At 37.8% G+C, this 20199-nt stretch overlaps 1 protein-coding gene and 1 pseudogene across 1 annotated transcript; both read right to left on the bottom strand.

Moving 5' to 3' along the window:
- Window positions 1-15685: 15685 nt before the first annotated feature.
- On the bottom strand, window positions 15686-17117 carry LOC149233896 (uncharacterized). The gene is made up of 2 exons (XM_089368092.1): window positions 16094-17117; window positions 15686-15963 (listed from the first exon to the last, which is right to left on the bottom strand). The coding sequence occupies exons 1-2, from the start codon at window positions 17115-17117 to the stop codon at window positions 15686-15688; spliced, it is 1302 nt and encodes a 433-aa protein (XP_089224218.1).
- A 348-nt stretch (window positions 17118-17465) lies between these two features.
- Window positions 17466-18225, bottom strand: LOC149233895 (E3 ubiquitin-protein ligase SINAT2 pseudogene; annotated as a pseudogene).
- Between the last annotated feature and the right edge of the window lie 1974 nt (window positions 18226-20199).

Below are 20199 nucleotides of genomic sequence, written 5' to 3'. Positions count from 1 at the left end.
GTTATGAAAAGTTTATATGCTGAGTATGGGTATGCCTTACCTCAAAAATTCATGAAAAATTCAAAGATATCATGATATTATGTATTGTAATCGATGCAGGTCACCATCCGCTTCAGATAATCCCCATCACATCATAAAGAATATCACTCGACACTATCATTTTCAACTTCATGCTTTAGGGGGAAACTGTTACAGGTCTATTTGGGCACATCACTCCCGACATTCAAATCAGTACAATTAGGGCTCATCAAAACCTAATTCAGTTGTTATATGCCCTGGACAAGTCATCAAATTGAATGCTTCCATCCATGAGAGTTTCCTAGCCTGAAACCCTGCTAAAATTCCTCCTTGGGACACCAGCGCAGAGCAGGTAGGCCCATTCAAGCCTGCACTGCAGTGCACTTAGGCCCTCTTTGACTTGTGTTGGGTGAGAATGAGCGAAATTCACATTGGATTCTAGGAATATTCTCTGATTCTAGAGCATTCTAGAAGGATTCCCAACTCTTATCTCATCCTATGAGGTCGACTTTAGATAGGCTATGGATTAATTACCCCTCTATCCTCTCATCCCTTTCTACATGGAAACTAAATCCAATTTTGGAAAGCCATTCAATGCCCAATTTATGGCATAAACACTTGCATTTCCCTATAAATTGACCACTCATCATAGTGGTCAAGAGGCTGGAATTTGAATATTGTAGAGAATTACTGTGGGTTTGCGATTTGAGTTCATGCCAAGTAATGTTATGCTACTAGATTGGTGTGCTTTCGGTGTGACGAGGGTTGGAATGAAGTTGGATGAGTGACACAGATCAAACTGCTTTGGGTGTAACTCTTCCTTTTACATCAATAAAGTTGTTTATTCCTTTTCCCATATTCTTGTTCATATATATGATGATTATGTGTTTCAATGTTGTTGATTCCATTGGTTTGTAGTATATAGATCATGTATGCTTTGATCATTGTCACTTTTTGTTTCTGTTGATAGGTACCAACTGAGAGAATTTAACTCAAGTGGGAGCGGCAGGAGCAATTCAAAGGAGATCAAGGAAGCGAAAGATCACAAGTAAGTTCCTTCATCTCATCTATCTATTATAGTAAAAGGTTAAACCACTTTATTTCTATTGTTCTAAGTGTAGCTATCCACTTAGGGAAAATGTGTTTATCCGTATATACAAATTCCATATAACACTTCTCCTAGATCTTGAAGTTGATCCCTGATTTTAGATATCCTCATAAAGTATGAGGCTATTCCTTCTTCTTTTTACATATTTATTTTGTATATTTCTTGCCTTAATGAGATGAATTCTCCTGCAGTACTTACAGAATACAACTCTACTAGTTTGTCATATATTTATTTTGAAGTTTCGAGTTTTGATACATATGGAATGAGGGGATCCTTGATGGATTCTATGAGAATCCTTTGAGTCCCCACTTTCTCTTTCATAAAAATTGCAAGTGCTTGAGCATCTTCCTTTTAAGGTTTAGTGATTGAGCCCTTAACATGTTCCATAACCTCATTCATAATGAGATTCATATCTGTCCTTTTCTTCCATGCAAGAAAGTTTGAAGCCCAAACCAAATTGTTACCTTCCTTGCAAAAACACATTTTGATAGATTCAGACATAAATATACTAACTTGTGAAGATGATTCTTCCACTTGTTGCCTCGTTGAATTTGATGATGATATAGATAATAAAGAGCCTTTCCTTGAAGAAGATAGATATCTTCAAGAATGATCCTTGACTCCACACATAGATATATCACCTTAGATTTTGATAATTATGTCCTTATTGATGATGACTTTTGATGATTTTTTGATGCTTCTCGGATGATATTCTTTAAGGATAAGGAGGTCCTTGCTTCAACGAGAGGGAGATTGCTTTAGAATATTTTCAAGATGATGACAAAGTCCTTTGCTTCCCTTGAATGAATAAAATTCAGCTACATTTATTTGTATATATCTTCAACTTGATGAGGGTCTTTGTGGTCTTTTGATGATAACTGGAGGTTCCCAAGACTTCCTTTTGATTTAGACCTTTTCTTCAATCTAGGATTTTATCACTTCCTTGTAGATCTTGACTTTGTTGATGATATTATTAGATTTGATTTGATGTATTTCTTGAGATTTTATCCTTGAGTGTCCCTTGATAAGATTCCCTTCCTTTACTTTGTCACCTTAGCTCTGATACCATGTTGAGAAATCTAGGGCATAGTAATTAGGAGATTTCTCTTCTAGAGATAGCTGCTTGTGAATGATTTTTACTTATATAGATTATGATCTTTTCTTTGCTTACATTATTATTATGTTCTTATTTATCAAAGAATTACCAATGAATTAAACAATAAAGAGACAAGAGACATAGAATGTAGGTGATCATCTAGGGCCAAAACCTCTCCAACTTGAGAGGAAAACCCAACGAATTCTTCTTCTAATAGAGACTTCAATTGATGAATACCAAGACCAAGACCCTTGACCTATTTAAACTCTCCAAGGCCAAGTCAAGAGTATTTATTGTTTAAATTCTTCTTCTTTTAGTCAATGATAGTTAAATTTATTCCTTCTCCCACCACTTCAACTAACCTCCATATTTCAGTCCTTGATTCAGATGTCCACTTTTCGGCCCTTCTTTAGAAGCCATATATTTGATAGCTGAGAGTCTTTGACCTTCAAACTTCTTCGCTTGAGATGGAGAGTATCCTTCCTCAACTCGGCTTGAGGATTCACTTGATTTCTTCCCAAATCCCCTTTCCCAAGATGACTGGAATTCCTCTGTCTTTTCCTGTAGTAGACAATCTTGCAATCTCATACGAGTGGAGAGATTAGCCCCAAAACATATCTAAATAATGACTTGCATTCTTATTCTTCCTTCTATGCTTGGATGGACGCTCTTCTTGTGATATTGAAACCTTTCCCTACTTCAAATTTCTTGACCAAATTGCTTGTCTTCAAATTGATCTGTTGTTGAATGTTAGTTTTGCTGTGCTAATTTCAACTTCAGATTTATAAACAAATGCTTGTCAATTGCTTCATGTGCATAAGTTTCCTTATGGTGTTTGTGAATGTAAACATGTAAATTTTATTAAGTTTAATGTGAAATTCATGAGAAAAATAACATAAATTTAAAGTGATGAACAAAAAGAAGTAAATGTACAACAAACCATTAAGTCAAACACTTAACATAGTGTTTTGATGAAGGATTTCACCCCTCCTGGGCTACATCTCCTTGGTCCAACTTCCATGGCTTGGGCCTCTGTATTAGCTCAATAATGGAAAAAGTGATATTCAAAATGCTTTGTTTCTCCTGAAACCTGCTTCAATGTGCTCAGAATGCCCAAATCCACTAGGAACACCTTTTCCTGATCCTAATTTGGTCAAATTTTGCCAAAGTTATGACAAAAACATTTTTCCCTAGTAAACCTCCTCTAAAAATGGAGGAACTCTAGTTAAATCCACTAAACTGGAGTTACCGCCGAAATAGGAGGGACCTCCAAATATTCCACCGAAATAAAATGGAGGTTTAATCAATGTTAAGCGTGATTAATTAAGGTTAATGATGCAGTCAACGCTAATCACATAGTTATGGCAAACTGTTAGTCCGCAGTTTAAGTTGTAATGGACACAGGTTGTGGTAACAACAACGGTCATGGCAAGTGGTTAGGCACATTAATCTGCATGGTTTTCACTGACCGTTAGCTGATGGTTATTGTGGTGTTCACATGGGAGGGGGCTGGCCCGTGGGCTAGCTCCCTCCTAACCCCCAAACCACATATCATTAAACTTTAAATATATAATGTGACCATTACATGTTAAGAAACATTGTAATGGTATAACTGTATGTCATGTGGTTTCTATGGTTCAGGTAACAGGTTTGACCCCCCAGCCTGCCATAAAATTTTATTGCGCGCCAATATATGTGGTCCTTTGGGGAGGGACATGTGGCGGTCTTCGGGTTTGCCACTTGTCCCCTCCTCATTGGTCCACCTTCAACCAATAGAAACATGCCATGTCACCACACCTACAAAATAACCAAAACTTGACACTTGGAGTAATCTGATTGGATGTTGTTTGACCTTTGACCATGCATAGTCATCTGCCACGTCAGTAGTACAGATTGCTGACTATGCAATAACTGTGCATTTTTTCAATAATTCCTCTGTTTGGCAAAGCAGAAAAAACGTGATATCTTCCTCATACAAACTCGATTTTCAATGAAACGAGTTGCATTGGGATCGTTTAGCCAATACGGACGCGATCATTCAAGTTTCGAGTGATTATGAGAACTTTGATTTTTGAGCTAAATACTGAGCACCTGATCATTCCTCCCCACTAGAAGCCTTTTAGATCCCAAAAGATACTATCAATTGTTCAAAAGGTCAAGGTACAACTCCCTCACCTTCTCTATTTGCAACCATTTAGATTTAGAAAGCTTTTGTCCCCTGAGTCCCACTCTAAGGTATTCGACATTCCTTCTCTTCGAAGTTCTGGTTCTTCTGTCAAGTATGAAATATTTCTGTAGCTCATTAAGATATTCTAGCGAGAAATCATCTATTGATGGCAACTGAACATTCTCTCCTTGATCGTCAATCAAAGGAGGATCAAACAATCTCAAATTATAAACATTAACAACAGAGTATATTTGCATATAAGGATGCAAATCTAGCTTAAATGCATTGTTACCAATCTTTTCTAGAATTTTAAAAGGACCATAACATATTGGCTTAAGACTTTTACCTTCCCCTTGAATTATCTCTTTGCTAATATATAACCAAAATTCGTCTCCAACTTCAAAATTTATGATCGACACAATGTTTTTCATGCCTTGCTTTGTAGCTGCTCTGACTTCTTTCTTGCTGTTCTTGCACTGTGTGATGTATCAACTGAATTTTCTCAATGAATTTCGTTGCCTTATCGATGTCGCTATGACCATCGATGGTGGCATATTTTTCAAAGATGAAGTCCAATGGCGATCTTGGAAAGTACCCAAAACATTCCTTAAATGCCGATGTGTTTGTGGAAGAATGCTTTGCCCTGTTGTATGTATGTTGTATGTAATGCAACTGTTCATCCCATAACTTGGGATGTTTGCTGAAATATCCTCTAAGAAGATGAATGACTATCCTGTTGAGCACCTCGGTTTTTCCATCTGTTTGCAGATGAAAGGTTGTACTCTTCTTCAACTTAGTGTCCATCATGTCCCATAAATTTGACCAAAAATTCCCAACAAATCAAGAATCTCAATCACTTACAATGGAAGTAGGAAGACCAAAATGAACCTAGATATTTTGAAAGAAAAGATGAGCTGTTTGTTCAGTTGTAATTTGATTTTTACATGGCGTTACAATACACATATTGCTGAACCTATCTACAATTACATACAAGTAATCATGACCTGTCCTTGACAATGGAAGACCTCCTACAAAATCCATTGAGATACTCTCACATGGACGTGAAGGTACCAAAAGTGAAGTGTACAATCCTAGTTTCCTATTGCTAGGCTTACTTGTTGCACGCAAAGAACATCCTCTAATGAAACGAGATATATTATCAAACATGAGTGGCCAATAAAAATACCTTTAGAGATTCACTACTGTCTTGCCTACACCAAAGTGTCCAGCGACCAATGAAGTGTGCACCTCCCTTATGATAATGTTTATTTCTCCCCGTGGAATACATAAATTGCCTAAGTGATACAACAAATTGTTATGTACATGGTAATCTAACTCTTCAACTTGGTTTCCTTGACTCAAGCTTTCATACACATCCCGAAATTCATTATCATATGCATATTTCTCAATCTAACTTTCATTTAAAATGAAATTATGCTTGAGTATAATACATGAATTTACAATAGGCCTAGAAAGCATATCATATTCCTTATTGTAGATTCCGTTTTTGTACTTGATAACCAAATGAAACTGTTGTAGAAAACCCATCCATCTGAAGTGTCGTGATTGTTGCAACTTTGATTGTCACTGTAAGTACTGCAATGGTTGATGGTCGGTATGGATAATGGTCTCTTTCCCCATCAAGTAGTGTTTCCATTTTTTGACACTTTGTACCAATGTGTAAATTTCTTTGTCATAAGTGGGATAGTTAGTCATAACTCCATTAAAAATTTCAGAATGAAATGAAATGGGCTTACCATGTCACATAAGAATTTCTCCCATGGCATAATCAGTAGCATCCATTTGAATCTCAAATGGTTGTCTAAGATCCGAAAGAGCCAATACCTGATGAACTGATCTTTTTCTTTAAAGCATCAAATGATTTGTGCTATACATCTTCCAAATGGAAGACTTTCTTGACATTAGTCAATGCATGTAGTGGAGCTGCAATGGAAGAAAAATTAGCAATAAATTTCCTCCTGTGCTACCCCAAGAAAGCCTCTTAACTCTGTAACTGTATTGGGCTTGGGCCAATTCAGAATAACCTCAACCTTAGAGGGGTCTATCTTCAACTCACCTCCTCCAACAATGTGTCCCAAATACACTAAAGAAGTCTTTCCAAATTCACACTTCGACATCTTTAAAAACAACTATTCTTTTCTCAAGACATCAAGTACTTTGTTCACATGCATGAAATGTTCCTATCTAGATTTTCTGAATATGAGAATATCATCTAAGTGAACAATGACAATTTCATTTAGAAATGGTCTCAATACATCATTCATAACTCTCATGAAAGTAGCTGGAGCATTTGTAAGACCAAAAGGCATAACAAGCCACTCAAACAATCCTTGTTTAGTTTTAAATGCGGTTTTTCCAAATGTCCTCTTCAGCTATTCTAACTTGATGATAACCACTTCGTAAGTATAAATTAGTGAAATAAGTTGCATACCTCAATTGATCAAACAAATAATCGATTCATGGGAGTGCATAACAATTATTTACTGTTATTTTTTTCAGTGCACGGAAATCCGCACACATGCGCCAAGTCCTGTCCTTCTTTGGCACCAAGACAATGGGTGAACCGCATGACGAAGTAGATGGGCGTATGATACCTTTGTTTAGCAATTCTTGGATTTGATTCTTGATTACCATGCTCTCCATAATTGACATGCGATACATGCCAATGTTTGGAAGTGGAACATCCTGCTGCAACTGTATCTCATGCTGATTTCCCCTCTTGGGAGGTAACCCCTTTGGTTCCTGAAACATCTTGGCATGCTTTCTTACCAAATCAAACAAATCAGATTTTAATTTTTCATCACAACCTTCAAAAGATTCATAATCAATATCACTCTTTTTCTTGATCGTGAGAAGCACATTTTTTTACTTGCATTTACCGTTCTCTTCATCCGCCCTGCATTAACCAAAGACAAGTTTAACTTTTCGCAATGGGCTCTCACAATTTACTCCACTCCATTCTTGAGCAACATATATTTGTTTTCATGGCGATAAAATACTACTTTCCTATCATACAAATAAGGACTTCCAAAAATTATTCCTGATATGTCAAGTGGAATTACATCTAACTCAACTTCATCGAATTTTTCAGTAATGTCAAACTTGAATAAGCATTTCCTTGTAACCTGCAAATTTGCATTATTAACTTCCAACCCAATGGATATGGCTTATGATGAGGTACAGTTTCAAGGTTAGTATTTTTGACCAAGTCTTCTGAAATTAAGTTTGATTGTGACCCACTATCAAATAATGCATCAATCTTTGTATGATTTGAAATTACCCTTACATGGAACAACTCTATTCTTGATTCTTCATTTGGAGTGTTGTTGTGACTATGTGAGGAACTATTTCTTGCAACAACTTCTTTTCATTTTGTAACCATGGCTGAAATCTTGGTCTCATCACCAGAATCTGATCTAAGATCATGTTGTGTGGTAGCGATCGTCTTTTGTTTTCCCTTAATGTTTGGTTTCTTAGGCCTTAATTCAGGATGTAACTTCCAACAATGGGTTTCATAATGCCCAACTTTGGAACAATGTTGGCATATAGTTTTCTCCCGTTCTTTCTTCACACTTGCATTCTTTTCTACCTTCTAATTTCCACCCTTCTCTTTCTCCTTACCCTTGAATGGATTCTTCTTACTACCCTCTCCCTGAATGTTATTTCCCCTTGCTTCAAGGTGTGTGGCTTACAAACATACCTCATCTAAGTTGCTTGGATTGAACATAAGGATAGTATGTTTTAAGTAGGAATGTAAACCCGCAATATATTTCACCAGTGTATCTTGGGAAATCAAGTTTACTCCTAACAACAAAACCCTCTTTCTAAACTCCTGGGTATAGTCTTGAACTGTTTGGCCCTTGAGTTGCCTAAAATTTTGCCAACTTATAATGACTTTTTGCATATAGGCTAAAGGATAAAACAGTATTTTAATTGTAGAAATAAATTCAACCCAAGAAATGGATATCTTACCATGAATTCACATTTCCTCTTGAGTCTTTACTTCCCACCAGACTAATTCTGCTCCTTCTAGCCTCAGAGAAGCCAACTGGACCTTTATGTCATCTTCTTGAAGGGGCTGAATTCTGCAATAAACCTCCAATTATGGAATCCAATTGTCTAAATTTTCTGCATTCACCTTGTTAGAGTCAGTATTGCATACCGCCATCAGTGATCAAAACTCCTCTTTTCTATCATATTAGTGTCCCATGTTGAAATTTTTATCATTCCACCTAGGTCATCATGTAAAATTTTTCTCACTAATGGTAGCCCAAGTTGAAACCCCATCCCCTCTCAAAAATTTATATTTTTTAGCCCACCTTCATGTGTCTTGCTGAGCATACATTGACTATAAAAGCTCATTTCATCATGTTTTGTGTCAGTCAAGTCCACCTGAAGTCCAGTCATTCAAGGTCCCATTAGGTCACTAGGTTTTATTTTCCAAGGTCCAATAAAACACCATTTCACTGCATAAGGCCAACAAAGTATGAGAGTGAAGCAAATAATATCCCTTTTTCAGTCAAATAAGGGTTTACAAGCATGTAACCATGGTTGCTAAAGTTCCAATTTTGATTTTAAGTAAGAATTTCATTCCATTTTGTAATTTTATTTCAAAAAAGAGAGATGTAATAATTTTTATTTATTTATGTAATTTTATGTTTATCATATGTAATAAGTCACTATTTTTAGTTGTTTACTCAAACTCCATTGCCAATATCATCCAAACAAAAGTCAAAAGTGAACATTGCCAAACCTTCAACATCATCCACCTGCAAAGAAAAAAGTCAAAAAGCAAATTATCAAAGAGGTTAAAAAAGGGGTCAAATGAAACATTAGAAAGTGGGTTTGAAAAGCAAAAGATCAAACTCACTCACCTATAAAGGACTTCTTGCATTCAAACTCACCTTCATTTGCCTCCTAGCACTCATTGAGAAAACCCCAAGAGATGCTTTTCACAGTTTTGGGTGAAATCAACAGAAATAGGGTAGGCGCTACATGTTTCCTTTTGGTGCTACGTATTTCCTTAAGGCACTGCACATTCCCTTAATTCACTGTGCATTTCCCTGAGGCATTGTGCGCTATGCATTAGTGCTACGTGTTTTTCCAACAATGCTCCAGTGACCTCCTCAGCCTTTCCAAAACACTTTCAACCCAATATAAGTAAGCAGTAGCTAAGGGATTTAATTTCCCCCCTCCTCAAGTCAATTCCTAAGTGTTTGAAAGGTTTCATTAAAAATTTGGTTTAATTGTTATATCTAAACCCTAGATCTTCTCCAAAAAACTACCTTCCACTCATTCCCTTTTTCACACTTCCCTCCACCCTCCTTCCATTTCCATAAATCTTTTTATCCTAGATTCCCTCTAACCCTTTGTCCCAAAACCCTAAGTCCTAGGTGATACAACTACCTAGGCTCCCAAACCCATATATTGCAAACAATTTCCCCGATCCCTCTCCAATACACATATCCCTTCACCCATCATCTTCATATTTACCCTTCCCCATTTACTATTCCCTAAAAAAACTACATTCCCCCTACCTTACAACTCCCTAGGGTTTGATACTAAACACCATGGAAGAGGAGGAATATAGACCACATAGTGAGGAAGAGGAAATAGATAGAGAAGAAGACAGGGAACAAACAAGGCCACTCAAAGGAGGCCAGATACACAGGTTTGAGCACATAGATCTCAGGGAACTCTTAGCATCCCTTATGATTGTGACATCCTTCAAATGGCTAGGCTGTTATGATTTTTGTGAGCAAGTGTAGGTAGTCCAACATCATCCTGAGTTGACTAGGCTCTTCATTTCTAAACTCCAAGACAACTAGGTCACTCTAGCAGGTATAACTTTCACTTTGTCTACTGCCAATATATGAGTTGCCAGCGGAATTCCAGATGTTGGGGAGAAATGGTTTAAACAAGGTGATTTGGAGAGGCATTATTATGAGCCTTACATGAAACCAAGGTACCAAAATGAAAGAAGGGGCTATTTTCCTTTTTCACACCTCCTTGATAGATATGCCCCAATGATGAAGATTATTATGAAATATTTTTCATGTGAAGGTAGATTCTCCAGGGTCTATTCTTATCATATCTGACTCTTAATGCATTTCACTAGGGTAAAAATTCTCAATAAACCCTACTATATTTTTCAGAGTGTTGAGAAGGTGGCCTACATTGCCCAAAAGAGGGAGTACAAAGATAAAATGAAGAGCTTATTTAATCATTCCCTCATTAAAATCATAGTCCTTTACCATCTCAAGGAACTCAACATTGCATGGAGTACCTTCATAGCTAATCCCATATTCACTCATTCATCTACTCAAAATGTTCGAAGCATCCCTTCATCATCTCATCCATCCACCTCCATTCCTCCATCTCAGACCATACATCATTCATCCTCATTTGATGAGTCAGTCTCACCATCACCTCTGTTGGGTCCCTATAATACTAGTGATTACCCCATTACTATTGTAGTTATACCCCTTATTTATATTGTTGTGCCCGCATTGCCCCCATATTGTTATTAATATGCCCATAGAATCCCTCTATTGTTATTTTTGTGGCTTTATATTATTATTGTTAGGTCGGCTGGATTATATTGTGACTCCTTAGACTCCTATATATAGAAAGGAGGTTTTGTCATTTGTATCATCCAAGAATTGTTCATTTATGTAATGTAAAGGAGGTTGCCCCCTCGAAGAGGCTGAATTCTAAGGCGTTGATCTATCTTTTCTATCTTTTCTTGAGCTGGTTTCATAATATTTGGTATCAGAGCTTTGGATTCTAGGGTTTTGCTGCTCCAAACAGGTCATCGTGGCATTTTCGCTATAACTTTTTTTTCTGTGACGTTTCAGAAGTCGCAAAAAAAACCCATTTGAGAAGAAATCGCGCTGAACCTTGGGTCCGAATTTTAGAGCTTTTAGCGTGATATTTTCGGAGATATTATCTGAGGAAGTTGGTCTTTTTGCAGACTCCTGAATTACACTCAAAATAGGTGACGTGGGGAAAATCGTCATAACTTTCTTTCTGAGCATCGGATTGAAATTTAGTAAGAAGGTACAGAAAGAGGACGGACTGTATTTTTCTTTTATATATTTTTTAGAGTCAAAGGTTGAAACAGTGACACGTGGAAATTCATACAAGTTTGCTCTACTGAACTAGTCTATAATCGGGTCACTGCAGGAGATTGTGCATAACTCTTTCTTGGAGAATCCAATTTGGATCAGACTAGTGGCATTAGAAATATGACATAGAAGGCTACTACAGATCACAATTTCAGAACTGGATGATTCGAAATTACAGAGATACATCAGATTCAATATCAGGCTTCTACAAAGTAAAAAAAAGGTGTGTAGTTTTTTTTTTTTTAATTTTTGCATAAGCTTGGTTTGAAGGAATTCAAAGGGCATAGTAAAGCATTATTATCGGTAACTGATGCCCCGAGGAAAGAAAATGCAAACACCTAGTAAGGAACCTGAAAGCTCTAGCATGACTCATGAAGAAGAGGAAGAAATGCTACATGATATATCAAAATTACAAGAACAAGTGCAACAAATGTCACGCTCACAAAAGATAACAGATGCTAATATAAATGACGTGGAATCTAAGATAAAGGGCATGGAAGCTAAGATGGATGATCTAAAGACAGATTTGAGGACAGATTTGAAGACAGACATTGCAGATTTGAAGACAGATTTGACAAATTTTCTACAAGAAATACTTACTAATGGTGAAAAGGTTGTAAAGGAAACTCATGATGTGAACAAAAGAAATGTTAATCATGATTCCATAGACTCTAATGTTGGATCGAAGACCCACCACATTCCAAAAATCGATATGAGGAAGTTTGATGGCAAGGATCCCGCCACATGGATATTATATATGGAGCAGTTCTTCGATCTCAATAATGTGCAAAACACACAAAAGGTACGTATGACAACTTTATATTTGGAACCAAATCAGTTTGTATGGTATCAATGGCTTTGCTCTCGTAAACAATTTATCACTTGGGCAATTTTTACGGAAGAATTGATAGCACATTATGAGGATACAAAAAGCAACACTTTTTTTAGCCAATTGATAAGTCTCAAACAAAAGGGTTCAATAATGGAGCACATTGAGGAGTTCCAAAAATTGAACATAAGGGTAAAAGATATTCCAGAGCAGCATAGGATTGATGTGTTCATAGGGTCTTTAAAAGATAATATCCAACATGATGTTCGACTTTGGGAACCTGATTCATTAGAGAAGGCATTCAGGTTAGAAAGAAAAATGGAAAGCAAAATTATGGCAACCAGGAAGCATACCACTCACAACTATAAAGACGGAAGTGCAGTTGTCCCTAGTCTTCCACAACCTATAAGGTTGACACCACAACAATTGGAAGAAAAGAGAGCAAAAGGGCTTTGTTATAGTTGTGATAGAAAACACACTAAAGGTCATAAGTGTGCTGAGAAGAAATTATTCTACATAGATTGTGAAGAGGAAGAAGAAAAGGAGCAAGAAAGGTCAAAAGAACAGGATATGCTTCAGGAACAAAGCCTAGATGAAGAACAAATAAATCCGATCATATCTTGTAATGCATTGGCAGGAATTACCACTCCTCAAACCATCAATATAGAAGGACAAATCAAGAAGAAAAAGGTGATAGTGTTGATTGATTCAGGAAGCACCCACAATTTTGTTCATTGTAGGGTAGCAAAAGAATTGAATTGCTTCCTATATCCAGTACCAGAGTGTCAAGTGATGATTGCAAATGGAGGAACAATAAATTGCTCTGGAAAGTGCCATAATATCAAGCTATCCATGGGAGAATATGTATTGACTAGCCCAATGCTTTCCATTCCAATGGGAGGTGCTGATGTTGTACTAGGAATCCAATGGCTACAATCCTTGGGTACAATAGCTTTTAATTTTCAAGAACTTTTCATCAAATTTTCTATGGAAGGAAAGGAAGTTGAATTAAGGGGTATTGCAGGGAAACCAGGAAAGATAATCAGCTCTAATGGTATAACAAAGCTTCTAAAAAAGAAGCAAAGGGGTGTAATTGCACAATTATGTTCGCTAGATGTTTCCACATTAGAATCATCTATTTCTCCAGATCTCCAAAAAGTCCTGGACAATCATTCTAAGGTATTTGAGACTCCCAAAGGTCTCCCACCTATGCGTGATCATGATCATGCTATTCATCTGATTCCAGGAAGTGTTCCTCCAAACATCAGGCCGTACAGATATCCCTATGTCCAAAAAAGTGAAATTGAACGTATGGTTGCAGAAATGCTAGAGGCTGGTATAATTCAACCGAGTCAAAGTTCTTTCTCTGCTCCAGTAGTATTGGTGCACAAGAAGGATGGATCATGGTGCATGTGTCCGGATTATAGGGAGCTCAACAAGCTCACTATTAAAGATAAGTTCCCCATTCCTGTCATTGATGAATTACTGGATGAATTGCATGGATAAATTTACTTCACCAAGTTGGATCTTCGTTCAGGATATCATCAAATCAGAATGAAGGTTGAAGACATTCCGAAAACGGCATTTAGAACTCATGAGGGTCATTATGAATTTTTGGTCATGCCTTTTGGCCTTACCAATGCACCTTCAACATTTCAAGGTTTGATGAATTCAAATTTCAAACCATTCCTTAGAAAATTTGTGTTAGTATTTTTTGATGATATACTTATCTACAACAAGTCTTGGAAGGATCATGTTGAACATGTTGACAGGGTGCTACAACTATTGGAGGAGAAACAATTATATGCCAAAAGATCCAAATGTTTCTGTTATCACAAAATCGTGTACTAAGGGCTGCTACCTAGCAAGATTTCATGAAACTATTTCAAACCAGGCTCTTAACTAAGGCTTAGCCTCCTTAGTCTGAGAGGGCTCTCTCATAGGTTATTGATATTGAACAAGATGGCTAACTCTTACAAGACACATGAAAAATAAGCTGGCTGGATAGAATTGCTTCCCATTGGGCTTATGGAGTCTCATACATTTCAGTAAACAAAAGCACTGTCTTTTCATGGAAGTCAAGGCTCTTTACATCAGATGTTCAAACATACTTTACAAAACCACAGCTTGCCAAGCATACAGGAAGTCAGAGCATTAAACATGAATTCTGAGTGATTATGCTGTAACAATACTGTAAAAAGAACACTAAGAGAATATACCACCATACATTTGAACAATATGATCTATTGAGAATCTTGAGAAGAAACAACAGCTGTTTTTCTATTACTGTAATCTGCTTCACATAAACCAAAACAGTCTTTTCTAAAAACATCCAACCCCTATTACATCCTAGTCTGATCCATTTATAGGAATACATTCTTCCCTCTCTAGAGCGAGCTCAAAGGCTCTATTAACTACTCCTATATGCTATTTAACTAATTCATTAATTACAAAAGTGCTGAGCTGTAATTACACAAAATCCTAATCAAACTAAAACACTAATTCCATTCTCCTCGTAACATGATTCTTCTTGGATCCTTGACAGCTGTCCTCCTTTAGTTAGGCTGAGATGGCTGAGCTAAAGATGCAATAAACCAGCTAACCTTGGATGCTTGAAAGCGCTGATGGCTCATTAATTGACCAAAAGATGTGTTCTGTTTTTACGGTCTCTGTCTCCCAACATTCTCCGAAAATGTAGCAGCATGTTCCCAAATCTTTAATAACTCAAAGTATTGAACGCTGCTACCAAATACCATGTCTCCAGATGAGCTGTAGGCTGTATTGATGTACAGGTGTCTCTATTCTAACATTCCCGGTCAAACTGTTTATTCTGCATTGAAAACATCACCTACAGCAGTTTCGTAGCGCGCTACGAAACTGCTGTGTGATTTAAAAAACACAGTCTTCCTCTAAACTCCTCACAAAATTGAATAGCTGCCGTTACCATTCTTCAGTTTCACCTTTGCTATGCTGAGATTCAGAATCACATTCTCGGTATCCTTGATCCTTGATGTCTTGATGCAAGCAACTTGAGGATTACCTTGAAGCTTTGGAGGAGCAGCAATTCTAAAATACAGTTACAAAACTGGAAAACCTGCATACTACAAAACCACAGAGGGTAGAATCAAACTAAATGAGAGGCATCCACCCTGTCATTGCTGTTACGGTCTTTTGACTTCCATGTTTCTAGAACACATTGCATTGCATAGTTACACCTCCATGGCACATGGTCAAGAAACATGGAGGGTGAAACAATAATGTCCTTAAAGCTTTCTCTATGTCTTAAAATAGCTCTGTGAGATGCATCCGCACGGTGAAGCTAATTCAAATTTTTCCATGAAGGCCATGTAGTCTGCTTGGCTTCTGGAATGATATGAATAACCAAGCTAGGAACGAACATCTCCACTGGCTCAGCTTCTGACACATCAGGGCCCAAATTTGTATTCACAGGTTGGGATTTTGAATCTCCAGAAGTGCCATTCTCTATCACTATATCAGTATAGTGGGCATGCAATTCATTAGAATAAACCTCATCTTTATAGCTAGCATCTTGCTGATTGTTGCCATGATTCTCTGTGTCTGAATCCTCAATTAACACTGTACATTCATCAAAGGAAAGTTTGTCCCTTGATTCAGCACCTTTTATAACGTCTTTGCTCGTGTCTCCGATTCTTATCCCTTGGGACCATCGAGCCTGATTGGGATGTCTACACAGAATCCTCTTTACAGTTTGTACCCCAAAGATATTTATTTGCATGCAGTAGGCGCCTTGCAAGTTTAGATATCACAGCAGAATCTGTAGAAGAATCTGCTGCAAGTGCTCCCAGTGCTGCTGCTCGCAAACGGAGGATTGAAGTCGCTGAAAGCCGTGACGAGAACTCATCATTGTAAATGATACTTGTTACAAAGCTCGAGCATGCATCAGCTACAACTGCATCAACACAAGGGAGTACACCATATGCATAAACATGCAAGTTTGAGTACCGTTTGTGTAACATTATCCCTGCTAACGCATCAATTACGCCACCCAAAGAATGTTCAACAAATCGCAAAGCATACCCATGACACTCTCCATCAGGCCCCAATATAGAAGACAGGAATCCTTTCTTTCGATGAGATGATGCATCTTGACCGCCTCCAGATCCATTTCTACTCTCATAGGTCTGATCTAAATCTATCTGATTTGCATTTTCGAAATTTCCATCTAGTTGTATACAGAGCTCCCTAGCTGCCTCAACTATGCCTGAATGCCCAAAATGCGGGAAAGTTGTGGCAACACGTTGCTTTACATTATCATCTAGGATATCACTATTAAGAAATCCATCCAAATCTGTTTTTGACAGCGCATATTCCCTACAGAGAACATCTGTCACAAGATTTTCGGGAGTTTCAGTTCCTCTAACAAAAATGACCACACACGGCAAATGGCGCAACACCACAGCAAAATATGCAGCTTCCCGTTTCGCTTGATAGACACGTCCTTTTCGCAGGGTGTCAGGAGGTAGATTAACAAATTTCAGATATGCCGCAGCATGACCCCGCCACCAACTGTCACCTTGTAATTCAGATCTCCTGTTACGGCTCCAAGGGGTCAAAACACCTTGCTGATATAGCCATGCACATGGAAATAAAATTGGATTTTTGACATTAACATTCCATAAGAACATTTCTGGTTTATACATTTTACCAATCAGTAGGCATGCGTTCTCCAAAGACGCCACATCTCCTTGAATTTCAACATTAAGATCCATCATATTCTCATATTGATTTGAAACCCGGTAGCATTATGTACATTTCACCTGTATGTATAGATGTTGTGGGACAAGATATCAAAGCCTTCACTTACCATGATAGCAAAAGTTAAGAAACAAATGTCATGATCTCCACAACAGTGATATGGTCACAGATTTTTTTAAGACATATGACATAAACAGCACCATTCCCCTTGTCCTCTAAATCCTTGTACATGGCATTTTAGACAAGGTAGAACAAAGTATTAAAAGGTACACACATTGAAATGCGTATGTTCCACAACACTACATTTTTGCATCAGACTTGAACATGCGAACACCAAATGCTTCCATCACCTGCAGACTCAATATAGATGAACACATCAAACCCTTCATTAATAATTTTACTCCAAATTCGAGGTAGATTAGACTACGATGAGTCATGGACCCACTATCTAGTAGGATTTACAAATAAGACAATTCCATAGCATCATCTCTGTTCTTTCCATATACGGCCTGTGACCCTCAGTTTCAGCTCTTGCCTGTCACCACCAGAAAAAAAAAAGGTCATATTCCTCTGAATAATCAAACCATCATGACTGTCCTGGACTTTCTTATGGTTGTCGCGAATGCTTCTTGGTATTCCTTGCCAACACAGCTTTCGTCCATTTTCCCCCACGCCAAATTTTTTTTGCTTCATTATCATCACCCATAAAGCGCAAAAAGGCCATATACACAGGGGCCATTCCAAGCTGGAATGTTTCAAAGTGAAGACAGAATTGTTGACCAAAACAGTTGAATACCGTCAGCATCCATGTTGCATTCTCCACCTCCTGAGGATTAGGTTTTACATATCGACGATTGAAGGTGCAGCCATTGTGCATGTCCACCTTGTGATCATTTCTCAAGTGAGTCACAAGCGCTGGAATGTCCCCAGTAACTGAGCATTCAGAACCTGCGTAAGGGCAACTGTAAGGCCTGAACATGCATTGTTGTTCATGCTTGAGCTTGCTATAATATGGGAATATGTCGTGACAACCAAGCTTTTGATGTCTGCAAGGAAGTTCCAGAGATTCTGCAACCTTTTCAAGAGCCAAACATCTTATATTCCCCAGTTCATGTCTGCAAGTGGGGCAACGGTTATGCACTCTCAACTTGCAGAAGTATTTACATGAGAAGATGAAACAAAATGCTCAGGTCAGTAAGGGACATAGTAACAAGAAGAATCAAAGTGGCATTCATTTGGACCCATTGAATCGTTTTGTTCAGAGCCACTTTCGGGATATGTATATGGCAGGACAGAGGCTCGGAGTTCTGAATTAGTTGAGGATGGCATGGGGTATAACATACAAGAATAAAAGCTGCTTATGTATCCGTTGCTTTGCCTCTAGCAGATACAATCACAATATCGTTTGCATCATTGTGCTGGTGGAATGATCTTGACTAATACGACCCCATTTTCCGCCAAAGAAAAACAAATGTCAACCAGGTGTCTATGTTCTCTGACGATGGAAGAACTAATACACGAACAGCTAGTATCGTTTACCCAATCTTTAACATTTCAAAAGCTCATCACTGACACGTACACGATCCCACAACCATGTAAACCTTGATATCTTCAATCTTATCTGAAAGATCTGACATTAGACCTTTAAGCAGATCAACCTCATCCACAGCAGTTGTAGCCCGTGTACAATAGGCATGATAGGATTTGGGCCTCCACTGAAAACTCGAACAAATCCCCAATTTCGTAGCACGCTACGAAATCACCTAAACAGGTAGCGCTGCGAAACTGCTAAAAAGAATTCATGCGCTGCGAAAACACCCTGTCTTTAAGCTAGGCTAAAAATTTTTGGCAACAGAATTTTCAGTGATAACAGTGGCTCCACTTGGGATAGTGTGCCCTTGTGGTACACTAAGAACTTGCAGGTCCAGTGCCTTATCCGTTTATGACAAACAGAAATTTGCTTGAAAAACTGAAGAATGGTAACGGCAGCTATTCAATTTTGTGAGGAGTTTAGAGGAAGACTGTGTTTTTAAATCACACAGCAGTTTCGTAGCGCGCTACGAAACTGCTGTAGGTGATGTTTTCAATGCAGAATAAACAGTTTGACCGGGAATGTTAGAAGAGAGACACCTGTACATCAATACAGCCTACAGCTCATCTAGAGACATGGTATTTGGTAGCAGCGTTCAATACTTTGAGTTATTAAAGATTTGGGAACATGCTGCTACATTTTCGGAGAATGTTGGGAGACAGAGACCGTAAAAACAGAACACATCTTTTGGTCAATTAATGAGCCATCAGCGCTTTCAAGCATCCAAGGTTAGCTGGTTTATTGCATCTTTAGCTCAGCCATCTCAGCCTAACTGAAGGAGGACAGCTGTCAAGGATCCAAGAAGAATCATGTTACGAGGAGAATGGAATTAGTGTTTTAGTTTGATTAGGATTTTGTGTAATTACAGCTCAGCACTTTTGTAATTAATGAATTAGTTAAATAGCATACAGGAGTAGTTAATAGAGCCTTTGAGCTCGCTCTAGAGAGGGAAGAATGTATTCCTATAAATGGATCAGACTAGGATGTAATAGGGGTTGGATGTTTTTAGAAAAGACTGTTTTGGTTTATGTGAAGCAGATTACAATAATAGAAAAACAGCTGTTGTTTCTTCTCAAGATTCTCAATAGATCATATTGTTCAAATGTATGGTGGTATATTCTCTTAGTGTTCTTTTTACAGTATTGTTACAACATAATCACTCAGAATTCATGTTTAATGCTCTGACTTCCTGTATGCTTGGCAAGCTGTGGTTTTGTAAAGTATGTTTGAACATCTGATGTAAAGAGCCTTGACTTCCATGAAAAGACAGTGCTTTTGTTTACTGAAATGTATGAGATTCCATAAGCCCAATGGGAAGCAATTCTGTCCAGCCAGCTTATTTTTCATGTGTCTTGTAAGAGTTAGCCATCTTGTTCAATATCAATAACCTATGAGAGAGCCCTCTCAGACTAAGGAGGCTAAGAAAGGAAATATAAGGTAGCGCCAAAATGTTATCACAAAATCATTTACTCATGAATTTTGGCTCAGCTGCTGCTCTATGTGCA

Source organism: Pinus tabuliformis, chromosome 8 (genome assembly GCF_031772625.1).
Source record: "Pinus tabuliformis cultivar Carrire ecotype Pingquan chromosome 8, CPIR1, whole genome shotgun sequence".
Lineage (NCBI taxonomy): Eukaryota > Viridiplantae > Streptophyta > Pinopsida > Pinales > Pinaceae > Pinus > Pinus tabuliformis.
This window is presented reverse-complemented; position numbering and strand designations above follow the sequence as displayed.

Coding starts and splice junctions, on each gene's coding strand:
- LOC149233896 (XM_089368092.1), bottom strand. CDS start 17,117: ATGGATCTTAATGTTGAAATTCAAGGAGATGTGGCGTCTTTGGAGAAC. Junction 15,964..16,093: donor ATATCTTTGGGGTACAAACT/GTAAAGAGGATT, acceptor ATGAATGTACAG/TGTTAATTGAGGATTCAGAC.